The following is a 25,102-nucleotide window of genomic DNA, read 5'->3' on the forward strand; positions in this document are numbered from 1 at the left end:
ATTTATTACTTTTGGTCCCTTAAAAATTGGGAGGCACATATACAAACTGTTGTAATTCCTACACCGTTCACCTGATTTGGATGTAAATACCCTCAAATTAAAGCTGAAATTCTGCAGTTAAAGCACATCTTGTTCGTTTCATTTCAAATCCATTGTGGTGGTGTATAGAGCCAAAAAGATTAGAATTGTGTCAATGTCCCAATATTTATGGACCTGACTGTAAGTGATATACTGTGACTTGGTGCTGTACATTATGGCCAAACATCTCCACTTTGGTCTCGTCTGTCCAAACACATGTTCCAGAAGTCTTGTGGTTTGTTCAGATTCAACTTTGCAAACCTAAGTCGTGCTGCCATGTTCTTTTTAGAGAGAAGAGGCTTTCTCCTGGCAACCCTTCCAAACATGCCATACTTGTTCAGTCTTTTTCTAATTGTACTGGATTGCGGATTTTGTCGATTCACCGCGTTGACCAACAAAAAGTTGCTTGCTTTAAAAGTGACTTCCGTGTGAGCTGTAATTCATACATACGTGTGACCTAAACGGTGAACGGTTTCAGTTGTTGATCCTGGAACATCGAATCAACCAATCAGATTTGAGGGACAAGTTCACAATTTGTCAAATTTAGGCTGAAAACCAGAGTTGGGTGCTTCTACATCAGTGTTATTCACCTATCCTTTCCCTCTGAGGGTATACGTTTACACGACAACGATGTACGAAAAAACGGTACAGTTTTTCCTTTGAGTTTTTCGCATACAGACGACGACGTTGTCAAAACGATCCCCGTACCATTCACATGGAACCGCGAAACGATTAAAAATGCTGTATTATTCATGCCAGGCCAATAGCTGGCGATGTCAGTTTGTAACGTTATAGAAACACTGAACACATAATACATGCGCATGACTTCACCGCTTTCACAAATTCATGCTTTTGCAGTTTACACAGAGGCGATAACGGTATTGTTTTCAAAAACTTTAAACTAAAAGTTTGCGTTTTCAGGCCGCCAAAACTCGTTTTTAGTTGAACACTGTGTCATGTAAACAGCCCCTGATTTTAGGGATAAGTTATGGGTAGGGTTAGGTTTAGGACTACATTTTCAAACAGGAATTTTGTTCCAAGATCAACTAAATATGTTGATCCAGGAACATGTCTGTCTTGGCAAAATCCCGGTGACCGTCGCTAAACTACTGACACTGAACCATGTTTGAAATTTCTTTAATGTGACCGCGAGTTTTTAGTCATATCGCATCACCTCAAGCCAAGTAAGATCTCTGGAACAGTAACGTTCCTTTGTAGCAACGGTTGGTCGCTCGTGCGATTTCAGTCAGGGTCATCGTAGAGGTCACTACATAGAATCATCATTACTCTATTTATTGTTGTTATTATTAGACATACAATTATAGTTTACATATTGTTGACATAATTATGTTATGTTGACATAATTTCCACTGAAACAGGAATACAGGGCGGGGCATATTGAGCAGCTCCTCCCCTTTTAAAAATAGTCAATAGCAATTTCAAAGCTTGTCCAGAGCCGTTGAGCTCAGTAAAGCCGCATTTCCTCCTAATCTCCATATCGCTTTAAAATGTGGCATTCTGTGCAGAATTCAAATGGGTCCGATCAGTGGTTAAAGTGGGATTTGGCAGGTGGGGGAACCCTCAAATTTTGTGTAGGTGCAACAGGGAAAAATTACTCACGGTGGGACAACATATTGTGTATCGTGGTATAGCAATACTTTTTGGGACAAGAGTGTCACTGTGGCACTAAGTATCACAATACTTATTTACTTGATATTTTAATGGTTTTATTTGGTCGATACACTGATATGATGACGATACTGTTAAAATTGCTGAACACCACAATATGGATCACAACCTTGTTTTTCATATTGTAAATTCAAACATAAAAATGGGAAGTCCAAAACTACAAATTTAACACACCAAAATGGCTGAAGACAGAAATAAATCACAACCACAATTACCTACTTCACCTTCGACTTTTAACTCCACTGAAACATCCACTTGCTCTGGCTAGAACAGCAACTTTCAGGGGCGGATTGGGACAAACATTTAGCCATGGCACTGTAGCCACACTATAGCCCACATTATTACATATAATACATTCTATTGGGTCGGTCGGCCCATCTTGGGACCAGCAAGATTCGTTGAGATTAATGAATCTATTTATTTATTAATTTTTCTGAGGTGCCAGAACGCAATTCCAGACCATTTCGGCCCACTTAAACCCCTGGGTCCGATATGTTTTGTGGTCTGTGCTGACTCTGCATATGATCCGCTCTGTGCTGTCATGTCTCTGGACCGGAGCAGACTGTGTGCGCTGCGGCGGGTCGCGTAACACTAATGTGAAACAGACTTTATTCGCCCCAATGGAAACTTTCCCAATGGAAATATTTACACTGTCTGAATCGTTCCTTATCCCCTATATAGTGCACTTCGCCATGAAGAAAATAGTAACTGTGTGAACAAGTGACCGATTCTGCAGCGGGACGCTTCCGATTCTAGAGAGCATTTGATTGGACAGAAAATCTGATAAGAAGCTGAAGTGCAGAGTGATGTCATCAAAATCATTGATCCATATTGGAGGAAGTTATTGAGAGACTGTACGTTTTGAACGCTTATCTTCTAAACGCGAATTCTGTAATTGTTTTGGAGCACACTAGCTTATAGACAACAGTAGGCTTAGGCTAAAATATTCACAGCCTACTACCCAGATAGCATGTATAATCGGCCCGAGCTCGGCTGCCCCGCGGCGCCTGCGGCCTAGACTCGGCATCGGCGTGTGTTAACCGGGCCGATTGTGGCCCGCAGCTCGCTCTGGCACATGCATTTTTGTTACGGCTGTAAAGCACTGGGCCGATTCCTGTTCACCGTAACTGGTAACTCGGCTCTAGCTGCTGTATGATCTGGACCACTTCTGGAAATGACTCGGCTTAGGTTAAATCAAGGATGGTTTTAATGTAGCAATAATTAACATAAAAATTATTTTAAAATTGACGTAAATTTCTAACTGTATCTTAGGATGTTATACTCGTCGAGTGTCATTTTGCACAGAGCATTCTTAATATTTATAACCATAGCAAAAATATTTAGTTGTCATGAAGATTCTTTACGTGTATTTTAAACATGCATGGGCGCTTGACATCACTCGCACAGTCACGGTAAAGTAAAAAAAACTTACATTTCGATTTCATGGGGACTTTAAAGTTTTTTAGTAAAACTAACTTTTTTATTAATCATAAAAGTATAGGCCTGAGTACAAGATGTTATTGTTCACTGTAAATAATTAGTCAATGACGCAAATGCTATTTAGCCAAGAACCCCCCTGTATAATTGGCATATTGTAGCCTATGGTTCCCACGGTCTTTAACTTGGAAATATTAGGGAATTTTAATTAATAATCACGCAAGTGTTGTACTTTACAATATCTAAAAAGTTTTTCGTCTTTCATAAAAAATACAGACCCATTGGTATTTTGAAGTGATATGAATCTCCAGCGCACGGTCAGTCCGGTGTTCCGGTGCGCGCGGGTGCGGGTGCGTGAGGAGGAGGAGGAGGAGGAGGAGGAGGGGGGCGGGTGTCGCGCGCCTCGCTCGGTGAGTCCGGTTTAGATCACATCACTTCAGACTCAGAGTTTCTCTCACGCGTTTCTCTTCATCATGGCCCCATGCGCTCCTGACACCGGTTCCGTTCCGTCCCCGTGATGCGAGTGATGATGATGATGGTGACGGATGAAAGATGGAGAAACTATCCGCGAGCATTACCGGACTCTCGTGGAGCTCCGTGTCGCTGCCGTTGGACGTGATCGTGAGCAAATTCCGCTTACCGACACTCGTGCGACTGAGCCACGGTAAGAAAGCAGTTATAAACGGACTAGATCGAGCGCGAGAGTTTGTTTGACGCTTTTGCGCCGCGTCGCGTCAAAGATTCTTCAGCTTGTTGCCGAATCAAAGTTAGTGGAATAAGAAACATGACATTTCGCTTGCATATTACTGATTTTTTTTTTGGCTCTGATTATGCAAAGTAATTCTGGAAACACTCGGGATAGTTTAACAAACCCTGACAACATTAAAAATGTTATCGCATGAAACTAATGAAACGTTGTGTAAATGTTTGTAACACAGAATCCTCAGTGAAGTGTGTAGTTGACTTGTCTTTTGGCTAAAGGTGACAGAGTGTGTGTTGTGTGTTAAAGAGCTGCAGCTCTTTTCATATGTTAATGTTGTAATGCGCTGTAGTGTGTGTTGAATACTAAACAACCTCCTGCAGGAGAAACTCCAACATTTACTCAGCAATCACAACCGAGGAACACAGAATTAATCTCCCATCAATGACGACTGTGTGTGTGTGTGTGTGTGTGTGTGTGTGAAAGTTTAACTCTCTATGGTGTGAAAAAAGGTTCTGAATTGGAACTAAAATGATCAATTATCAATTACTGCATATGTGGCTGATATAAATCATGATATGATACGTGACAGCATGTTCTTTATACACATTTTACACGAGTTTCACAGACTTTTTCAGGGAGTTTTTGTGTTTACATTATAGTCAGACTCCATATTCTCTGGTGAGAGTATGTAAAGAAATATTTCGCACCCAGAAATGCATTTTCTGACATTTATTTAGGAATGAAATCAGGTTGATTGGGACACTTTTTCCAAGCCATATCAATGGCAAAATGTGTCCCAATCACCCTGAATTCACCCCTACCTGAAAGTATTTCTATTTTGGGTGGGTGAATATTAACATATTGTTTTAAACATAAAACAGATCTTCTGTAAAGATGATTGAATCAGAGGAAAATGAATCAGATGAGGAAAACAGGAATATCCAATAGATCTGGGCATCCTTAGAAATAAAACATGCTGAAAATGGTTCTTTTTAACACAAGCAAACAGTCCAGAACTTCATTTTCCATTTCGCCAACTAGCTGAAAACTTCAGACAATTCAGTGGCAAGACTTTTACATTCGTGTTACATTAAATTTGGCATAGATCATGCCTGAGTAAGGGCCATTGCCATGACCATAATGAATTGTTACTTTTTGTTTATTTTATGCGCATGTATTGCATACTTATAATGTCTGACTGTTCACCCCAAGAATGATAACTATAACTATAACTATATGAGTGTCCACACCAACAAACGATAATATTCTGGTTTATTTCAAGTGTGTGATGCAGCTTTATTGTCTGTCGCTTTACATTCTCCAGCTCTTTAAAATCAGATGGATTCTGAATGGCTGACAATGTTTATATAGTTCATCGGCAATGATATAGTTACTCGTTGTTATCGTTATAGTTGTGATGTGGACTTCAATAATCTATTAAAGTCCGCATGAAATCCCAATTAAAGTTATTTGGCTTTTAGAATGAAAACAATGACAAAATTCACATTTAGAAGATATAAGCATTCAAAACTTACAGTCTCTCACTTCCGCCAATATGGATGATTCCGCCAATGATAATGATTTTTTTTTTTTTTTTTTTTTTATATTGATGACATCACTCAGCTTCTTATCAGATTTTCTGTCCAATCATATGCTCTCTAGAATCTGAAGCTCCGCCCCCTACATTATTAATATAAATTTAAACGCTGACGCTGTAGCTGAAATCAGTCACTTATTCTCACATTTACTATTTTCTTCATGGTGAATGGCACATAGTGCACTATAGAGGGGATAGGGAACGATTCAGACAGTGTAAATATGCTTTCCAATGGGGCGAATGAAGTCTAGTTTCACGTTAGTGTCATGCTAACCGCCACAGCTCCGGTCCAGAGACACGATACACAGAGAGGATCATATGCGCGAGTCGGCGCAGACCACAAAACGTATCGGACCCAATTGAATTCTGCACAGAATTTTTTATTTTAAAGCGATATGGAGGAGATTATGATGAGAAATGGTTAGAGATTAGGAGGAAACTGCGGCTTTACCGAGCTCAACGGCTCTGGCCGAGCTGTGATATATAAACGAAACGCTATTGGCTATTTTAAAAAGGGGAGGAGCTTCTCGATATTCCCCCGCCTTGTCTTCCTGTTTTTCAGTGGAAATTACGTCAACACTTCATTGGGCCATTGCTCAGCAGATTTCATAGGCAAAATTCAGTCATTTCAATAGGAATCCGTGTGAATGCGAAATTCACCAATACGAAGCTTCCCATGCAGATTTCGCTCATGTTCCGATTCAGTTTGAGAGCTCTGCTTTATACATCGCTACAGTATTGACAATGCACAATGGACCTTTTTTGCCCACAAAAAAATTGCCAAAACAGTAATGAAAGAGTTATGGCTATAGATAAGACCTTGGTGTGAACGGGCTTTTAAAGTGCAATAAACACACTAATATGTTATATACAGTATAAATATGGTAGAGTGACAACAGATTTGATAATAAATGTTTTTTTTAATATTGTTCCTGTTGTTCCACCTTCTTGATTAGATTCTGCTGTAATGTGTTTGTGTGTGTAGGAGGATCTCACTGTACCAGCACAGACAGGAGTAATTATACACAACAGACAATCTGCAGAGAATGTGTGTGTGTGTGTTGGACTCGTTCCCTGTGTAAAGCATCTGTTTGAGACTCATCTCAATGAGGAATGCGTTTAATACCCGATCAATACAGTTCATCTCTCTCTCTGTCCATTCATCCTTTCTTCAGCGGAGAGATCAGCCTGATGTTTGTGTCTGATCGCTGACCTCAGTTCTCTCCCATAAACCCCATGTGAGGAAGTTCAAAGAACTCATGTGATGTTTGTGGTCGAACTTGTGTCTGTGTGTGTGTGTTTTTGTGTGTGAGACTGACTGTCTCTTTGGCTGTGTAGGTGTGTGTGTTTTTAAGCTACAAATTAAGGGCAGATACATCCGGATTTATAGTTTTGTAGCTTTTGTGTGTTATGTGTTTTGTGATTTAGGCTACAATTCCTGGTCAACCTTTATGGGTGTGCAAAAGGAATAATGTCATTTATATGGTGCTTTTCACAATACACATTGTTCTATAGCAGCTTTACAGAAAATCATGTTAATGTTTATATTTGATTTAACCCATTCATTTTTAATTTTGTTGGTATAAATTATAATGCATTTAAATTGATTCAGCAATATTTTGACTTGAATAAAACCAGGTAATTTAGACAATTTTCCAGTGAAATTTATATTTTGCGACGATACAAGCAATCAATCTGTTGATATATGCTGTATATAGTATTTACGTGAGTCTACTGTATATAAGCGGATAAATTTGGACATACTTGTATATCCAACTTTATAAAAAGACCTGGTTAATAATATAGTTACTGCTACGAAATAGAAAAAACAGGCAGTTGAGGTTTGCTATACAGTATATATCTCACGTTAGTGTTCTGTATGTATGTGAATCAAGTTGCATATAATACAACTTTATATACAGTATATCGCTAGGTGATAATATAGTTTACTCTACATTTTTCAACGGTATAACAATCAAGTTTAGATTTGCTATATAGCACATTAATGTGAGTGTACTGTATGCATCTGGGTAAGGTTTGATATACTTATAGAAGTTGTTTGATTTGTTATTTAATTTGAGTTAATCTAGAGTCATTACTGATGCAGATCATCTCGAAAAAGCCAAGTATATCAGCTTGGCCAATATAAATGTCTTTTTTTGCATCAGTGCTGAACCTGTAAATGATGAATAATCATATCGGTTGTGCATTTTTGTGTATGTGCAGGTGAGAATGTGGAGGGTCTGTCGGAGGAGGACGTGATTTTGCTTCACTCCTGCAGACAGTGGACCACCGTCACTGCCCACAGTCTGGAGGAAGGTCATTATGTGATCGGACCTAAAATAGACATCCCACTACAGTATCAAGGTACCACATAACACACACTGGACTGTGCCAACATGTGTACTGACACTCAAGTAATGATTGTAATCAATTAGTGGTTGCTGCATCAGTTTAGCTAGTTCTATGAACATGATTGATATTGGATATTGTGGAGTTTGTTGACTAGAGGTGTGCTATTACTTTTCAAAGTGACTTATTTGCTCCCGGCTGATGATAAAATGGACTAGAGAGATCAGAATATTATAAAATGCATCAAAAATGCACCACTCACATTTTTATCCAAAATCTAGTTCGTAAAAGTAGAGTTTTAAGCAAATAATTATATATCAGCACACAAAACTGATTTCATTATTATCCACTGAGAGTGTACAAGCTATTAAAACACTCAGGCCAGAGAGAAAGAGAGAGACAGAGAAAGAGAGATGATTGGTTGTTAACAGTATATTGATTGTTGTATTCAAGCACTTAACTTCACACATGGCCACTTAGGCGTTACACACACACACACACACACACACACACACAGTCAGTCTCAATTCAATTCACAGTGTTTTATAGCAGTGAGTGTTTTTATACAATGTGGGCAAAGCGTTCAGGTGATACGGGAACAATAAATTAAGACAATCATTAAGATCATAAACTATTCTAAAGATGGTGAATTTTTTTCTGGACAATAAAGCCAAAAATGTCTTAATGAGCATAAACCATCCTAAGATTACAACAAAGACAAAGAAGTCTAAATTCTTTAATGAAGTTGTTTGATTCTATATAATTATTTGATTGTGTATGATTCTGTAAGAAGTAGTAGTGAAGCTATTTTGTTTTAAATTATTTATATAATATATAATAATTATTAAATAATAATTTATACAAGTTCATATATAACATCCATCCATCCAAAAAAAATGATTTCATTAGAATACACAACTGCTTTATCAATGGCCGTCAATGGAGAAAGATGCTTTTTGCCCACAGAATGGTGTAGTTACGGCAGCCACCAGCAGGGGCAGATTTTAAAGCCCTGACGGTACGTTCACACGGGGCGTGAGCGTCAACGCTTCCCATTGACTTTGAATGGGTGACGTCAAGCGTTGCCGAAAAGAATTGTGGATCCGTCGGCGGCGCTTCACTGGCGTTGCTCGCGGCAGAAGTTGAGAATTTTTCAACTTCTGCCGCGAGCAACGCCAGTGAAGCGCCGCCGATGGAAGCGTCAGCCAATCAGGATCGCTCTATGCAAATACAGTAGCCAGGTGGCAGCCAATCACGTTCATCCTGTTCAAGAGCAGCAAACTGATGATAAACTGAGGATAAATTTTAAAATGGAGGAGAAGCTAATTATTGCGGTGGGCAATCACCCGGTCCTTTATGACCAGTCACTTTTTATGTACCGGGATACAAACCGGAGAGAACAGGCGTGGAAGGAGGTGGCAGAGGCCGTTGGTGAATCTGGTGTGTATTAGACCCGTGAATGACAACTAGCATACATATAATTGGACCCGTGAATGACAACTAGCAGACATATAATGTACCGCCAAGAATAGCAGGCCATCAGAAATTTAGGTTCAATTTCATATATATATAAAAAAAAAAAAAATACATGATCAGAGTGGTGGGTGATTTTTTACTATTTATTATATATAATTAATATACACATATACAAAAATATATACAGGATATATACAGGATTTTTTTTATTATTAACGTTATTAAACTCTTATTTTCCCCAATATTCATATTTATTTCATAACTACACATTTAATATATAATTGACAAACACGTGTATATGAAGGAACTGTTTATTTCTCTTTTTTGCATCTCAGAGGACATATGCAAGACCAGGTGGAAGTCTTTGAGAGACAGGTTCAAAAAAGAAAAAAACAAAGAAAGGGAGATGAGAAGGAGTGGAGCAGGGTCCTCGGTCACACAGCCATGGCGATTTATGGCGGTGATGGGGTTTCTCACTCCATTTATCACTGATAGGGAGACATCTAGTAATGTCCAGAGGCCTCCATCCTTTTTACCCAGCTCATCTTCTGTCCGAGAATCCCTCAATCCAGATCCAGAGAACAGCCAGGCCGAGGGAAGCAGTCAGAGCAATTCCCAGCAAGCACCTGCAGGCAGAGATGAGACAGGGAATGAGGAAGACAGTCAAGCAGACAGAGGCAGACAGACAGAGGCAGGCAGACAGACCATGGTAGCAAGGCAGACGGAGCAGGAGGTATAGAATGTACCCAGAAGCGCCGAGTACCACGTCGTTTCAACTTGCGTTGAACGTTCACAGTAACCACACAAGCTATCGCTAATGCAACCAAATTGGCGTCCATGTTGAATGACAATGAATGAAGCTTGTTGTTGAGTTCCTGTCTAATTTCATTGGCTGACGCTGCTATGACGCTGCTATGACCATGGCGTCAGTGCCAAACTTCAGCCACGCCTTCCGTCAAGCGTTGACGCTCATGCCCCGTGTGAACGTACCGTGACCCTTCGGTTAGCGCTCTCATTCATAAAGTCAAACTCATCATTACCTCATCCTGACGTCATTCCCATGAGAGCCCGGAGGAGCCCGTTTTTCTGAGCTTCCGGAATCGCAGACATTACTGCGCTGGACTTCCTCTCCTGGGACGCCCGTTACCTAATATACCCGCCACCCATACCATTAGGTCAGGTGACCAATGAGATCATCTGTTGGGGTTTCCGGAGGCAGTAAGATGCTGAGAGGGATGGATGAGGTCATTCGTGTCTCGGTGGCTGGGTCTAACGTCTCTCAGATAGACAGATAGAGTGCTAATAAGGAAGATGGAATTACAGAAGGATGATTTTTACACAGCTGAGAGATGCAGAAGATGAGACCATGTTGATATTTTAGATTTGCATGTGATTTTGATGATGCAGAAGAGAGTTGTTATCGATGAATCTCAAAACGGAAAATCTGCAGATTATATTTGTGTGTTTTTCTGACCTAGCTACTGTAGGGACTCCGAATAATAATGTCATTCATTTTATTCAGGGAGAAATTGTTTTGGAGTTCAGAACTCCAGCGTGAACATTTCTCTGGACAGTTGACGCAACTGTCACTTGCTCAATCGGGCCAGTGCTGCATCAGGAAAGTTTATTATTTGCACGCTTTTTTAAGCCTTGCCAATTTAAATATCCAAGCGCAAGAAGACTAGCCTGGAAATCCAGACCCAAATCCGAAAGATTAATGATCTGGCATTGAGTAATGAAAATCGCCCAACTCGAGGGTTAACGCTCTCATTCTCATTCTCACTCTATCTTTTAGATAAAAAGCCAAGTCTACCTCGTTCATTGTAGCGGCCAAAGCCGTTTCAAACAACTGGTGTTCATCCATAGCCATCTTGCAATGTTTACTAATGACTTCGACGTCGCAGCGCTGTCGTCATGTGTTTAGCTCGCCTCTGGCCCGCCTATATCAGATAACCCGATGTGATTGGTGCAGCTCGACTACAAGTGCATATTTAATGAGCATCATTACTCAATGCCAGAGTAAACTCGCTGGGCAAATTCAACTTGTGCTCTCGCGAGAACTCTGGATTTCCAGGGTACAAGAAGACGTGAAAGAGAACTCAATTCAATAGTGTGAGAAGTTTTGTGTGCGCAAACATCCGAAGCGTGCGCCCAGAAAGCTGCTTCTCAGACAGCGTGCGAATTACATCAAAAAATTCCGGTCTCTGCGAGTATCCTAGTAAAAATAGTCTGTTATGTCTTAAGTGAACATAAACAGTTGAGAAATAAAACGCATGTGCAACAGTATATTGGATCAGTGCAGCTCTTAAAGTGACAGCAGCCTAATAAACCTACTGCTGTTTTTGTTTTAATGTTAATCAAACAACAAAGGACAAAGAAAAAGAAATATGGAAGTTGAAAAATTCTATGCGTTGATTCTATTCTATCCAGTTCATATGTGAATAAAAAGTTAAATTCAATTTGTACATCATATAAAGCGATCGAGTCTCTTCAGAAAATTTGGACTAAACCGCTCAAATCATATGGATTAGTTTTACAATCTGATGAATGACCTTTTTGAAGCGTCAAAGTGGTTTCTAAGTGGTTTCTGGTTGCAAAGTTTCTATGGAGGGACAGAAAGCTCTCAGATTTCATCAAAAATATTTTCATCAAAAACATCTTCATTTGTGTCCCGAAGATGAATGAAAGTCTTACGGGTTTAAACCGACATGAAGGTGAGAAATTAATGACAGAATTTTCAATTTTGCGTGAACTATCCCTTTAAGATTAGACTATTAATAAAGAAGAAAATATGAGAGGTGCTTGACCAATCAGAACTCACAACCATGACGCTAGAGTGATGTGAGTGGTTGCTAAGGTGTTACTAGGTGGAACACGCTCCCAAGTCTATGTGATATTCAGGTCCATATACATCCTATAGATTTGTAAATCCAGTATATTTTTTTCTCAAATTGAAAATAGGTAAATCACTTCATAACAGCACATCTCTCCTCAACAAGACACATGATTTGAGGAATCATTCATGTCCGTAGCACAAACGCTGCAGTTCAATACACAAGAAGTCTCTGTTTAGATTGCTATGTAAAAGTGAGTGCAAAATAATGGGTGTTTGAGTGCTAGTGAAATGTGATTGGTGTATTTAAATTTATGCTTGCTGTGATTGGTTGAAGTGAAAATGCTCCAACCGATGTTTGCAACAGTAATCATTTTAGTGGCTTTAGTGGAAGAGATTTATTTTGTACCAATGCATCCAGAACAGAAAAGAAATAGTGAAACTTCAGAAGAGAAAGAAACCCTTTCAGCTCCGAGTGTCGTATTGAACTGCAGAAAGAAAAGCTGTTGCCAGGAGACAAAAAGACAAAGAGAGAGATGCCCTCTTACGCTTTATTGGTGTGTGTGAGAAAATGACCTATAAGATCACATACACACTTAAATGCGGACATACCATAGACTTCTGTTGTTAATTATATGAAGCAAATTGCTATCTTGAGAGACTAAACTCTATACCCCAATATAAACTCTATATTATTTTAAATAAAAAACTGTATGAACTTATTTTTTATCTTCCAGGATGTCATCAGAGGGCGGTTTAGTTCGATTTAGCTCATTTCAGGGGAACATTTTGTAAAACTATTTCTTCATTTCTGTCTTTGACTCTTTTTTTGACTCTGTCCTCAGGAAAGTTTAAGTTATTGGATCAGGATCGGGATGTCCGTGAGCCGGTTCAGTATTTTGGAAGCGTGGAGGAAATCGCAGGAATCTTTCCTGATCGCGTGTTCGTCATGGAGCCCATCACGTTCAGCGTTAAGGTAATGACTGCATCTCAGCAATACCTAACATTAATCTGACAGTAGTGTTGTTATTGTTTGATAAAACTATTCAAAAATTACTAAAACTAAATCTGAATTAAAAACTAATTACAAATTACAAACATACTAGTTATGTAACACATTGTCCAACAAATAGTGATTTAACATGGCAAAACACTGCATGTTTTTTCACATTGCATTACACACACTGCTTAATCGACTTTTCATTGTAAAGTCTAAATAATTCAGATTGTTTAGACAGTTTCACATTAAATAAGTTAAAAAGAAATGACTCTCTGATTCATTCAGTGTTCATTTAATGTTTTTGAGCCATGATTTGAGTCTGATTAAATGATAAATGATATACTGTTACAGTTACGTATCGTCGCTGTCAGGCAGAAACTTCCATATTTCATCATTTTTTATTTCTTTTCATGAATCATTATTATTGGTCAGAAAATTATGAAAAATAATTCAGTGCCTATAATTTACTCACCCTCAAGCTATCCTGGGTGTATATGTCTTCTTTCAGCCAAACACAGTCAGAATTATATAAAAAAATATCCTGGTTTTTCCAAGCTTTATAATGGGAGTGAATGGTACCTACGATTTTTAAGCCCAAAAAAGCGCATCCATCCATCATAAAAGTAATCCATACGGCTCCAGTGGGTTTATAAAGGCCTTCTGAAGCAAAGTGATGTGTTTTTGTCAGAAAAATATCCATATTTATAACTTTATAAACTATAATCACTGGCTTCCGGTTACGGCCGTACGTGAGTTCCGGCAGAAGAGTGACCTCTGACCCGACGCATGACGTAGGATGTAGGATGTAGGAGTAGCGTAATCTTAGGTGAGAGTAAACGCCTCTCGTGGTTCAAACAAACAGGGCTGGCCAACAAACTCAAGCTCCTCCCACATTTCTCTTTAAAAATTCTCATTTTAGACTTCTAATTCGGTGTTTTGTTTTGCTCTATCCTCTGCGCTTCCGCATTCATCAATACGGGTCAGAGGTCAATCTTCGGATGGAACTCGAATTTTAGACTTGACTGTAGTTTAACTGCTGTAAATTATGAGTAGCTTGTAGCTTAAAGGGATATTTCACCGCTGGAAAGATGAATGCGATTTAAATTGGGTCATTTATGTAGTAGAAATGTGAAATTATTTTAGAAGTTGGTGCCTTCTAGACTGAGAAAAGCCAGAAAATTTATTTTTGGCTCATGTGGATGAAAGACAAGAACTCCCAGAATGCACTTGCTTCGCTGCCCTACGAGGTCACTCCCAAGCCACGCCTACCGGTTACAGAGGGCAGTATCGGAAGAAATGATACAACTAGGCAACTAGTCGACTCGAAACTGAAAAGACGGCTTTTTATCGTGAGATCCCCCTATGGGCGGGTTCAAGACATGCGGAACGAGCTCCTCCTACTGGCTGTAGTCTCTCGCCCCTGGACAGAAGAGCCTCCGATGATGCTAAATGACGATTTTTGCGTCATCTGAGGTTTTTTTCCAGACACACAATACTGAAATCTCTCCTCTCAGGGGAACATGAGGGAGGGAAGCACGTACATTCGAAATTCGAAAATACTACCGGGTTTCTATTGATACAAAGCTTGATGCTAATCGGTGAAGGATCCCTTTAACAAATTAGGTTCATATTTTACAGGATTAGTCATTGTTTTTTGTGTTAAATGCTAATACGTTTGTCTCTTTTTTTCTCTCTGTAGGTGGTTTCTGGGGAGTTTACGGAGGATAGCGAGTTATATAATTTCTCTCTTCAGACGGGTGATGAATTGACTCTCATGGGCCAAGCAGAACTGCTCTGCGTCCAATCGACTCGCGAGAAATCCCGTCTGACGACGCTGCTACGGCGACTGGGCAAAGCAAGCGGAGCTTTGGGACGTCCCGCCCGCACGAAGATGCCTTGTTTGATATGCATGAACCATCGGACCAACGAGAGCGTCAGTTTGCCGTTCCAGTGTCGCGGGCGGTTCTGCACACGCTCGCCGCAGGAGCTGCAGATGCAGGGAGGCGAACACACCGTGCGTAGCATCATCGAGCGCGTGCGTTTGCCTGTGAACGTATCCGTGCCCTCGCGACCTCCACGCAACCTGTACGACCTTCATGCGATCCGCGAGGGTCATCGATATAAACTCCTCAGCATCATCAGCAAAACGGTCGTTCTCTGCTGCATACTTCGCAAAGAGGAAGTGACACCGTCTCACTTCCTTTTATTAACGGACATGCCGTGCTTCACCCTGCCGGAGGGGCTTTTGCGCGGAGACGCTTCCTACCAGCAGGTGGTGCTGCAGTGTGCGCTGCGTTGCCAAGAGAGCTTCGACCCAGACGATTACTCGCGCGCCGTGCGCGAAGTCAAGACGGATTTCTCCGAGGAGTGTCTCAGTCCGCGGCGGATTCGGGTGTGCGTTCAAGGCTACGGGCGAGACGAGTTGGGGACGTCCCTGCAGAGACTGTCTCTGTGTGTGTACGGAGGTGGAGCGGTCACACACACACACACAATCTCACACGGTTGCAGAGACTCGCTGGTCGACTCGCACACGCTGCCCTCTAGTGACGGCGACGGAGAGGAACGAGAATACGTCACGCCCGATTGGTCGACTGAGACGCAGGAGATTCCATACGAGGAGCTCTGGACCAATCAGAGTTCTGGAAGCTTTGGCTTGGCGTCTGAGAGCGCGGTGAAGGCGGAGCATAACCTCATATCCTTTCACTCCACTACCACGTCATTGGAGGGAACGGTGGGCTCCACCCACGTCGCCATGGTGCAGATGGAAGCAGGAAGAGTATCGACTCCACCCCCAGTCCCACCCAAATCAGAAGCTGTAAGCAGTTGTTCTCCATAGATTTTCTAATAAAATTCTGAGTTTTTGCCTCATTGCTTTTTCGTAAAAAAATATCTGGGCCATATTTTAGCCATAAAGTTAAAGGAAAAATCTGAACTTATATTTTGCATAAAGAAAGTGAAGCCTATTTTTAGGACCATTTCTTCTGCATTATATGAAATTATTTTCATGACTATTAACCATGTTTTCCACCCAAATTCTCAATTTTTTGTAATTTTCATTATTTTCTGTGGTAATTCTCATTAGATTTCCATTACAAAAAAAAATCTTGAAGATACTCAAACTAACAGATCAATGTTTTGATAGTGTCACAGTGTTTACAGTTTGGGGGGGAAGTCAACCTTCAATATACACACACACACAGACACATTGATGAGCCAAAACATGACCAGCCACAGGTGAAGTGAATATCATTGATCATCTCCTAACAAGACCATTGAGCGACTTTGAAAAGAGGAGGAAGACAAACTGGCGACAGGGTCTAATCGATGCACGAGGGCAATGGTCTACTGAGACACAAGTCACACAATATTTGAATGATTGTTATGGGAGGAATGTTTCACAACACACAGTGCGCATGGAGCAGCTGGAGACCAATCAGAGACCTATGATGACCCGTCCACTGTCGAAAGCGGCTACAATGGGCACGTGAGCCTAAAAACTGGACCTTGGAGCAGCAGTGGAAGACGGTCGTCTGGGGAAGTGATGCACCAGGATGGACTGTGGGACGATGACAAGCCGCGTGATTTTTCCCCCCAAACCAGTTCAGCGGAAATCCCACCCTGCAGCTAATTTCATTGGTTAAGGTTACAGTGACGGGTAGGTTTAGGGATCAGTGTTTGGTGTAGGCAGTCAGTACAGTGATTGACATGACCAATGAAATCTTTAGAATCGGCTGCTGGGAGGGATTTCCGCTGAACTGGTTTTGGGGGGGAAATCACGGTGGAGGGAGTGTGTGACGCTCTGGTCAACGTTCTGCTGGGAAACCCTGAGTCCGGTCATTCATGTGGACGTTTATTTGACTAGTCACCTTCCTAAACGCTGTTGCAGACCAGATACACCCCTTCATGACAATGGTGTTCCCTGGTGGAAGCACTGCCACACATTGTTCAGGAATGGTTTGAGGAATATAATGAAGAGTTCAAGGTGTTCCTCTGGCCTCCAAATTCCCCAGATCTGAGGGACGTGCCGGACCAACAAGTCCAGTCCACCTCAAACTACAGGACTTGAAGGATCTGCTGACGTCTCGGTGCCAGAGACCACAGGACACCTTCAGCCTCTTGTAGAGTTCATGCCTGGGTGGGACGGAGACGTTTAGGCAGCACATGGAGGACCAACAGCATATTAGGCCGGTGGTCATAATGTTTTGGCTCATCGGTGTATATGGCAGTACAATAATGTTAATTAGATTTTGTTTGCATTATAATGATCATTTTTGGGGAAATGTATGTATTTGTTATGGAAAATAATGCCACTTCAGTAAAATCTTAATGGTTCTAAAAGAGGCTTACTTTTCTGTAAGTATAATGTAAAAAAAATATATATATTTTTTTAAAGTATAATGATATTTAATAATATTGTATAACAAAATACATAAAAGTCCCACTTTGTTTCTATAGATTTTGAAGTATATTTGAAATATTCTGGTTTTGTGAGAATCACTCCTTTTAGACACTTTCCTCGTGTTATTGTGCTTCTGACCCTGAGCTCAGCTCTACTGTAGTTCACTAACCCTCTTTATTCCCATGGGAGTACTTGTCTTCCTCTGTTCTTTTTGCCACAGGCCCACATGCAAACCCACACATACAGACACACACACACAATCATATGTGCATTATATACAGTATCACACAGCACTGCTGCCCCAGACTAAATTATTGATACTATTGCTTTTAAAGACTGAATAATGAGCATGCGTTTACCGGAACACAGCACACACACACACACACACGGAAACATAATCACACATCATCTCAGTCAATGTCTTTTATATAATGTTAATATGAGGAGCTACTTGAATATTTTGAACACTCCATGAAAATACTAATAACGCAGGTGGTAAAGTAGTTTTTAATGTCGCAACTTTTTCTGATAAAATGACTGACACTGTACTCAGAGAACCAAACATCTCGTAGAGCCGGAATTAAAGTCTTTTTGACTCTGTTGACTGAAATTACAGCCTTTTCCTTTTCCTCTCTCTCTTTCTCCCACACACAGAGGGTTCAGTTCTGGCCTGTAATTTAGCTTCTCAAACACACACACACACACTGTCCCTGGTGTATTTGTGGAGGAAATGAACTGTATCCCAGAATCCTAGAGTTGTTTCTCCCAGAATTTAGACAGTGATAAATATTAAAATGTTTATCATCATCATCATGATCATTCAAGCAATATTTCCATATTGACTGTAATTAAAAAAATAATAAACACATGCAGAAATCATTTGTTTGATCATATTGTACTGTACATTGTTTAGAGTTATTAAATAAGAAGCACATAATAAAGTTTTGTGGATACCAGATTTAAATAGATTGAGAAATACCAATTTGATTATTAAAATATAGTTAAAATGATATTAAATTCATTAGCACAGTTTCCATTATAAGAATACTTTGTCTATTCAGCGACTTACACATCTGCCACAATTATGTATTTGAATTATCTTAATATCTTGCAATTATATCATGCAAATCATTTGATTGACAGCCTGAGATGAATTGATACTTGATATTACATCTGTTTTAGTGATCATAGTTTGAATTTACAATATTATATTATTTTCATATAAGATTTTTGCCTCTGTTTAAATTTTGTATAATGAGACTCAGTGTTTGTAAACAAACTAACAGTGTTCTGTATTTAGTTTTCAATTCTCATTGTTTAGTATTTATTATTCTGGATTCATTGTTCCATTTATTCCATATTCTGCGTTTAATATTAGTTTTCGGTATGTGTTCAGTATTAATGACATGAGAAAATGGTGGTTTACTCTCTTCTGGACAGAAAGTGACATTTTCTTGAGTTGTGAGGAAAACAAGAGCAAGTCTGTGTAATATAGGAGATGTCACTCACAATCTAGTGTGACATAGTTATAGTTCTTTTGCATTTCTTCTCTCTCTAGGTGAAAGAGGAGTGTCGTTTCTTAAATGCTCCTCCCGTTCCGCCCCGCTGTGCTAAAGGCCCTGTCCCGAGCCCTCCAGTCCCCACACGCTTCCCTAAAGCTCCAGCCACACAGACGCTCAACCCAAACCACTCATTTTATTCCTCTGGACTGCAAGAGAGGTACAAATCACACACACAGAAAGACTTACTTACTCAAAGACTTAAAGGGTTAGTTCACCCCAAAAATAAAAATTCTGTCATCATTTACTCACCCCCATGTTGATCCAAACCCGTAAGACTTTCGTTAATCTTCAGAACACAAATGAAGATATTTTTGATGAAATCTGAGAGCTTTCTGTCCCTCCATTGACAGATACGCAACTACCACATTGACGCTTCAAAAAGTTCATAAAGAGATTGTAAAACTAATCCATATGAATTGAGCGGTTCAGTCCAAAATTTCTGAAGAGACTCGATCGCTTTATATGATGAACAGATTGAATTTAGCTCGAACGAACATGCTTGATGCGTGAGAACAAACCTCTCGCAGAAGTTAAGTGTGCTGCGTAACACGAGAACGAACCTCATTGGTTATCGCACGTCAAACAGGTTTCGATTGAGCTTCTGTTTATGTTTGCTGATCATATATGTGAATAAAAGCCTAAATTCAATCTGTTCAATCATATAAAGCGATCGAGTCTCTTCAGAAAATTTGGACTGAACGGCTCAATTCATATGGATTAGTTTTACAATCTCTTTATGAACTTTTTGAAGCGTCACAGTGGTAGTTGCGTAGCTGTCAATGGAGGGACAGAAAGCTCTCAGATTTCATTAAAAAGATCTTCATTTGTTTTTCGAAGATGAACGAAAGTCTTACGGGTTTGGAATGACATGAGGGCGAGTAATTAATAACAGAATTTTCATTTTTGGGTGAACTATCCCTTTAAGATATACCAAGACAGTGCAGTCATATTGCTATGAATGATAGAAAGTGCAACATGAAATTTGGCAGAATAATTCCCCGCCTTCTAAATAAAAGAGCCAGTCATGTCATGTCTATTGGCTAGTCCACCCTGACTTTTAAAAAATTTCATTTAAGCATAAGAAATAACATTTATAGGACAGTTCATGTCTGATTTTGTTGCTGACTTTGAAATATGTTATTGAAATGTGAGCGTGGCAAGCAGTTTTTGAGATTTCAGGAATGCCTCATTCAAGTCCTGTAGATATGACTTGGTCTTGGATGCCCAAAATAGCTGGCACAAAGGCATTGCAAATATGGCCATTGATTTTCTTGAAAGGAATTATTGCAAACGGAAGTATTGTGGTGTGGTGTACTCTTGGAAGGGGTTTAAATAGAGACGTTATAAGTACTGGGAATAAGTAGGAATGGGAATCAAGAGGAAGTTAATAATACCATTAATAATTCTTTTAGTACATTTGAGGAAATATTTCCCTTCGGAAGCACTGATAATTGATCCTAACTATATCAAATGCTATTAAACAAAACCATAAGGAATAAATGTTTTATTTTTTTTACAAAGTTACAAAAAAGGCCCGCACACTAAGATGGTGATAAAAAGCCAACAAAAAAATCAAATGCGAGATAAAAACTACAGCTTTAATGAGGAACAGCAAATGGTTTGGTCAAAACATGATCTTGCATTTACTTTCTTGTTGTCTTTGTTTCACCATTTTAAGCCCTATTTAGATGGGACCAGTTGTCCAGGGGGACGTTAGAGAAATTCGTTTCACAGATGTACTTTACGATTTAATCCCGCCCGAATCTGCCAAGTCCATGTTTTTCTCACACAACCACTGTAAAAATTCCTAGGCAAATTACACATTGTTTTTCAGCAAACTCAGCGGTCCCTAGAGATATCTAATCCTGTCCGACTGCAAACGTTATATTATCCTAACGCTTCTCCTCGTGTGTTTTCTGGCCTACATGAGCTACCGTTTGCACACCAAGCTTCGGCATGCTTTCATTTTGTTTCAATATGGATGGTTTCCGACGAAAAAATAACATTATAAAATTAATAAATAGAGCTTAGACACAAGTCTGCCCATTTAAAATCCGTGTCAGGTAAGAGTTAGACACTTGTCTAGATTTCTCTGCTCACTTATGCAAGTTTAGCCACTGCTATAAACTTTACTTAAATAGGGTTATTCTAATAAGTTAAAATTATATCAACAAATGATAAATTAAAAGACATATACTCTAAAAGCACAGCAGATGACCTTCTGTTATGCCCACATCTAGAAAACACACACTCCCACGTCTGTAATAAACACAGAGATGTGAGTCCCGTCTGAATCGGTACATTACATCAGAAACGTTGAGTGATAAGTATTATAACTCAAACGTTGTTTAGAAAACTAGTCCTGTCCGAGTTTTTGGTGATTTCTTAATTTATTTATTACAACACAACTCTCTCTCTCTCTCTCTCTCTCTCTCTCTCCATCAGTTCTGCTCCTCGTAGCGGCAGCAGCTCTCCATCGCCGGACTCTTACTCTCTGTACTGTTACCCATGCACCTGGGCCGACTGTGTGACCTCTGACCCCTGCGTAAGCCCTGATCCCGCCCAGCCCGCGCAGGCCTGTTGGTCCCACCCTCGAGGAGGCGGAGCCTACACCTCCAACGTCCTCAATACACCTCTACTCAGCACTGACTCCGCCCAAAAGAACTACTCCACCTGTCCCAGACCGCGGCCGGTGGCGCAGAACCGCTTCGCACCATTCGGTGCCCTGAACCCCTTTGCCAACCCGGGACACACCCACGCCTCCTCCGACTGGCTCACCACTGGTAGGAACTCTCCCACTCTGATACCCGACCTCATTAGCTCCACCCCCAAGGAGCCTCAAACCAATCAGGGAGCTTCAGAATGCAGTTCCGAGGCTCCGCCCAGACCAGTCAAGAATTCAGAAGAGGACACGGTCACCGTGGACCCCGCCTCCGGATCTGTTGCCATGACGAGGGGGGCAGAGGGCGGCGCTGGGTCGTCATGGCGACCCCCCTCGGAGCTCTGCTGGCTCTCGGTGGAGGAGGTTTCGTCCAGTCTGAGGTTTATCGGCCTTTCGGACGACGTGATTGGCCTGTTCAGCCGAGAGAGGATCGACGGCTCTATTTTCACTCAGCTGACAGAGGAAATCCTGTCGGAGGACTTTAACCTCACCAAACTACAGGTCAAAAAAATCATGCAGTTCATCAAGGGGTGGAGACCCAAGATATGAGGGCAGCATCCTCGCGAACTTATAGATGTTTTTATTTGAGAGACACAAAATTACTCCAGCCACAATGAGTGCTTCTACTCGGACAGTTTCAGATGTTTTATAAGTGTGTGTGTGTGTGCGTGCGTCTGAAATACACCTCTCTAATCGAAGGACTGACAGATTGTGACTAATATATTATGGAGCACTATTCGATGTTTTTATTTTTGGGGATGGGGTGATTCTGTGTACCTTCAGTGGACAGTCAGAGCTCATCTTGTGGCCGTTCTGCTGTGTTTCAAGGGTTTTACTGACTGTGTTTTGACCTCTTTTGTCTGTTTTCTAATAATCTGACATGACTGTCAGTTGGATCTGGGTGAATCTCACGGAACCTGTCGGGATCATGTCCAGGTCATTTTTCACCCCAAAATCTAAAGCAAAAATAAATAAATAAATAAATTGTCATTGTTAGAATGTATGAAAATCTCATTCTTGTTATTGTAATGTGGAAAAATGTTTAAATAATTTTAAGTCATGACACCTTATTTTATAGCTCTTAATACAATACAGATCGTTTCAAAGCAGCTTCACAGTAATAAACAGGAAAAAAAACAGAATCAGTGATGCAAACTTCATCAGGTATGAAGAACCAGTTCAAATATTGCAGTATAGCAGCTGTAAAAAGACAAGTTTCATTATTCAGCTCAAGTAGGTTCAGTGTTGATTCAGTTCAGTTCAACTGTTAAGTTTATCAATTATAAAATGAGTTCAGTTCAGCTATAAGCAGCTCTACAACAGCGAACAGTGTTGTTATTCAGCTCGAGCTAGTTCAGTGTTGACTCTTCAGTTCAATAAGTGTCGATAACAATGTAAGTAAAATCATTTATACTGTTATTGTATTACAGAATTTTTTTTATAATACAAAATTTAATGAGAATAATTGAGAATAATTAGAATGGCACAAAACTCAAAAGTAAAAGTTCTGATCACATTATTTTAATAAGAATTGAGGGGAAAATTGGGGGGATTTGACAGGTTTGACAAGATTCACCCACTTGGCACAATTTTCTCCATTCCATCTGCTCTCATACTGAGCTCATGTCATGCACACGGGAAATTAGCTTTTTAGAGACTTAAAGAGTTCAGTTCGTGATGTACACACTAATAAGAGCAGTGTGAGTTTACAGTCTAAAGAACACACTGTAATTAGGTGACTGTAATTAAGAGCTTACTAAACACAGCCCACACTGATAGAGGATGTGTGTGTGAGGTGAGTCAGAGCTGCTGAAATGAGAAGGTTTTAGCCTTATCTCACTGCTTTTTAAAAATGTTTTATCAGCATTTCAGAAATGTTTATTTAACAGATTTCCCCCTTTTGTAGATGCATGTGTACTTTGAATAATATTTAACAGCAGTAGTGTTTCATTTGTACTGTAATTTCATCATGTATGATTTAATCCTGCTGGATCAACTACAGAAAAGAATAAATCAATAGTGCTCACTTGAACAAAGTAAATCCTTGATGTACTTGTATCGTAGGCTATGTTCTGAATGCAATACTAGCTATTTTGCTTAGTGTACTGCATACCTTAATTGGTTGAAATTGGAACTATTTTCGAACGACAATTACGGAAGCTTGTTTCTGCCACAGAACAAAAAACAAAAAAAAACAAAAAAGTAAAAAAAAAAAAAGTACTTAAAATAAGTAATTGTGACTTTTAATCCCACAATTCTGACTGAACTGAAATTGAAAGGAATTGAAAAAGTCTGTCAGAATTGTTTGAAGTTAGACTTGTGAGAACTTGTCAGGGCCCGAGCACGATGGTGTGAGGACCCTCTTGGAATTGCCCAGTTTTTGAGAACTTGTAACTAGTAAAAAATGTCTTCCCCAACAATACCTAATGTGTCGTGACAGATGGCTGTGGCGCCTCAGTTAAAGCTTCTCGTGAACCGATCATCTCTTCCTTCTAGTTAATTTATAGCATCAAATAAACATGAATGAACATAAGAAGGAATGTTGTTTTAACCGCGGAAAGACGTCAGTGCACTCAATTTTTCAAGTTCAAATCCTCCAACATTAATCTACTAACTCTCCTGACTGATTTGTCGGACAAAAATGGCGGATTATGATTGGTCAGATCGCCTGTCAATCCAACTCCCTGCGAAGGGGCGAGGGGAAAAAGTCATAATAGCGAGATATAAAATATCCATATAGAGAGAATATATCTCTCTATATGGCTCTGGGTCAATTGTGAGATAAAAAGTCACAATTAATTTTGTGGGCCAATTTTATTTATTTTGGTAGGATGACGCTATAATGGCCCATCCCAGTCAAAACAGTCAAGAGTAAAATAGCTGACAAAGCTAACATTTAAATATGAATTAATTTGCCCACATAATTAGATCCCTAGCTAAGTGAGCGATGTGCATTTGTTTCTTCGCTGTGCAGATTTTGCAGTTGACTTATAGTGATGTCAGAATTGAAACAGACGAAAATCATTTATTTGTTAAATCAATTAATTTTTTAATTAATTAGGCTACTAAGAAAATACCTGTACTACAGTATATACTTTGAATCAGTTTACACATACTGTATTTCGAACATATCAATGCGAGTACATATGAATACATTCTTTACTCTTTTCAATGAGTTTTTCTTTACATAGGCTACAGTAGGCAACACACAGAAAGTCACCAAATTAGGAGCGGGACAAAAGAAACACTTGTTTTCACTATAGCGGGACAAAAGTAACAAGTGTTACTTTCGTCCGGACAGGAACTCGTGACAT

At 39.9% G+C, this 25,102-nt stretch overlaps 1 protein-coding gene across 2 annotated transcripts; it reads left to right on the top strand.

The window, feature by feature from the left end:
- Positions 1 to 3,560: 3,560 nt before the first annotated feature.
- Positions 3,561 to 24,188, top strand: gareml (GRB2 associated, regulator of MAPK1-like). 2 transcript variants are annotated; one of them, XM_084432892.1, is made up of 6 exons: positions 3,561 to 3,868; positions 7,731 to 7,871; positions 13,011 to 13,141; positions 14,865 to 15,980; positions 19,123 to 19,283; positions 21,572 to 24,188. In XM_084432892.1, exons 1-6 carry the CDS (start codon positions 3,757 to 3,759, stop codon positions 22,335 to 22,337), a joined length of 2,427 nt encoding a protein of 808 aa, XP_084289018.1. In that variant the 5' UTR covers positions 3,561 to 3,756; the 3' UTR covers positions 22,338 to 24,188. The 2 variants fall into 2 exon arrangements, with proteins under 2 accessions (XP_084289018.1, XP_084289019.1); XM_084432893.1 differs by lacking the exons at positions 3,561 to 3,868; positions 7,731 to 7,871 and adding an exon at positions 12,625 to 12,722.
- Positions 24,189 to 25,102: the final 914 nt, after the last annotated feature.

This window comes from Rutilus rutilus, assembly GCF_951802725.1.
Source record: "Rutilus rutilus genome assembly, chromosome: 15".
NCBI classification, from domain to species: Eukaryota; Metazoa; Chordata; class Actinopteri; order Cypriniformes; family Leuciscidae; genus Rutilus; species Rutilus rutilus.

Excerpts from the sequence above, each read along its gene's own strand:
- gareml (XM_084432892.1), top strand. The coding sequence starts at position 3,757 with ATGGAGAAACTATCCGCGAGCATTACCGGACTCTCGTGGAGCTCCGTG. Across the intron at positions 3,869-7,730 it reads ACTCGTGCGACTGAGCCACG|GTGAGAATGTGGAGGGTCTG; the intron begins GTAAGAAAGCAG and ends GTGTATGTGCAG. Across the intron at positions 19,284-21,571 it reads TCCTCTGGACTGCAAGAGAG|TTCTGCTCCTCGTAGCGGCA; the intron begins GTACAAATCACA and ends TCTCTCCATCAG.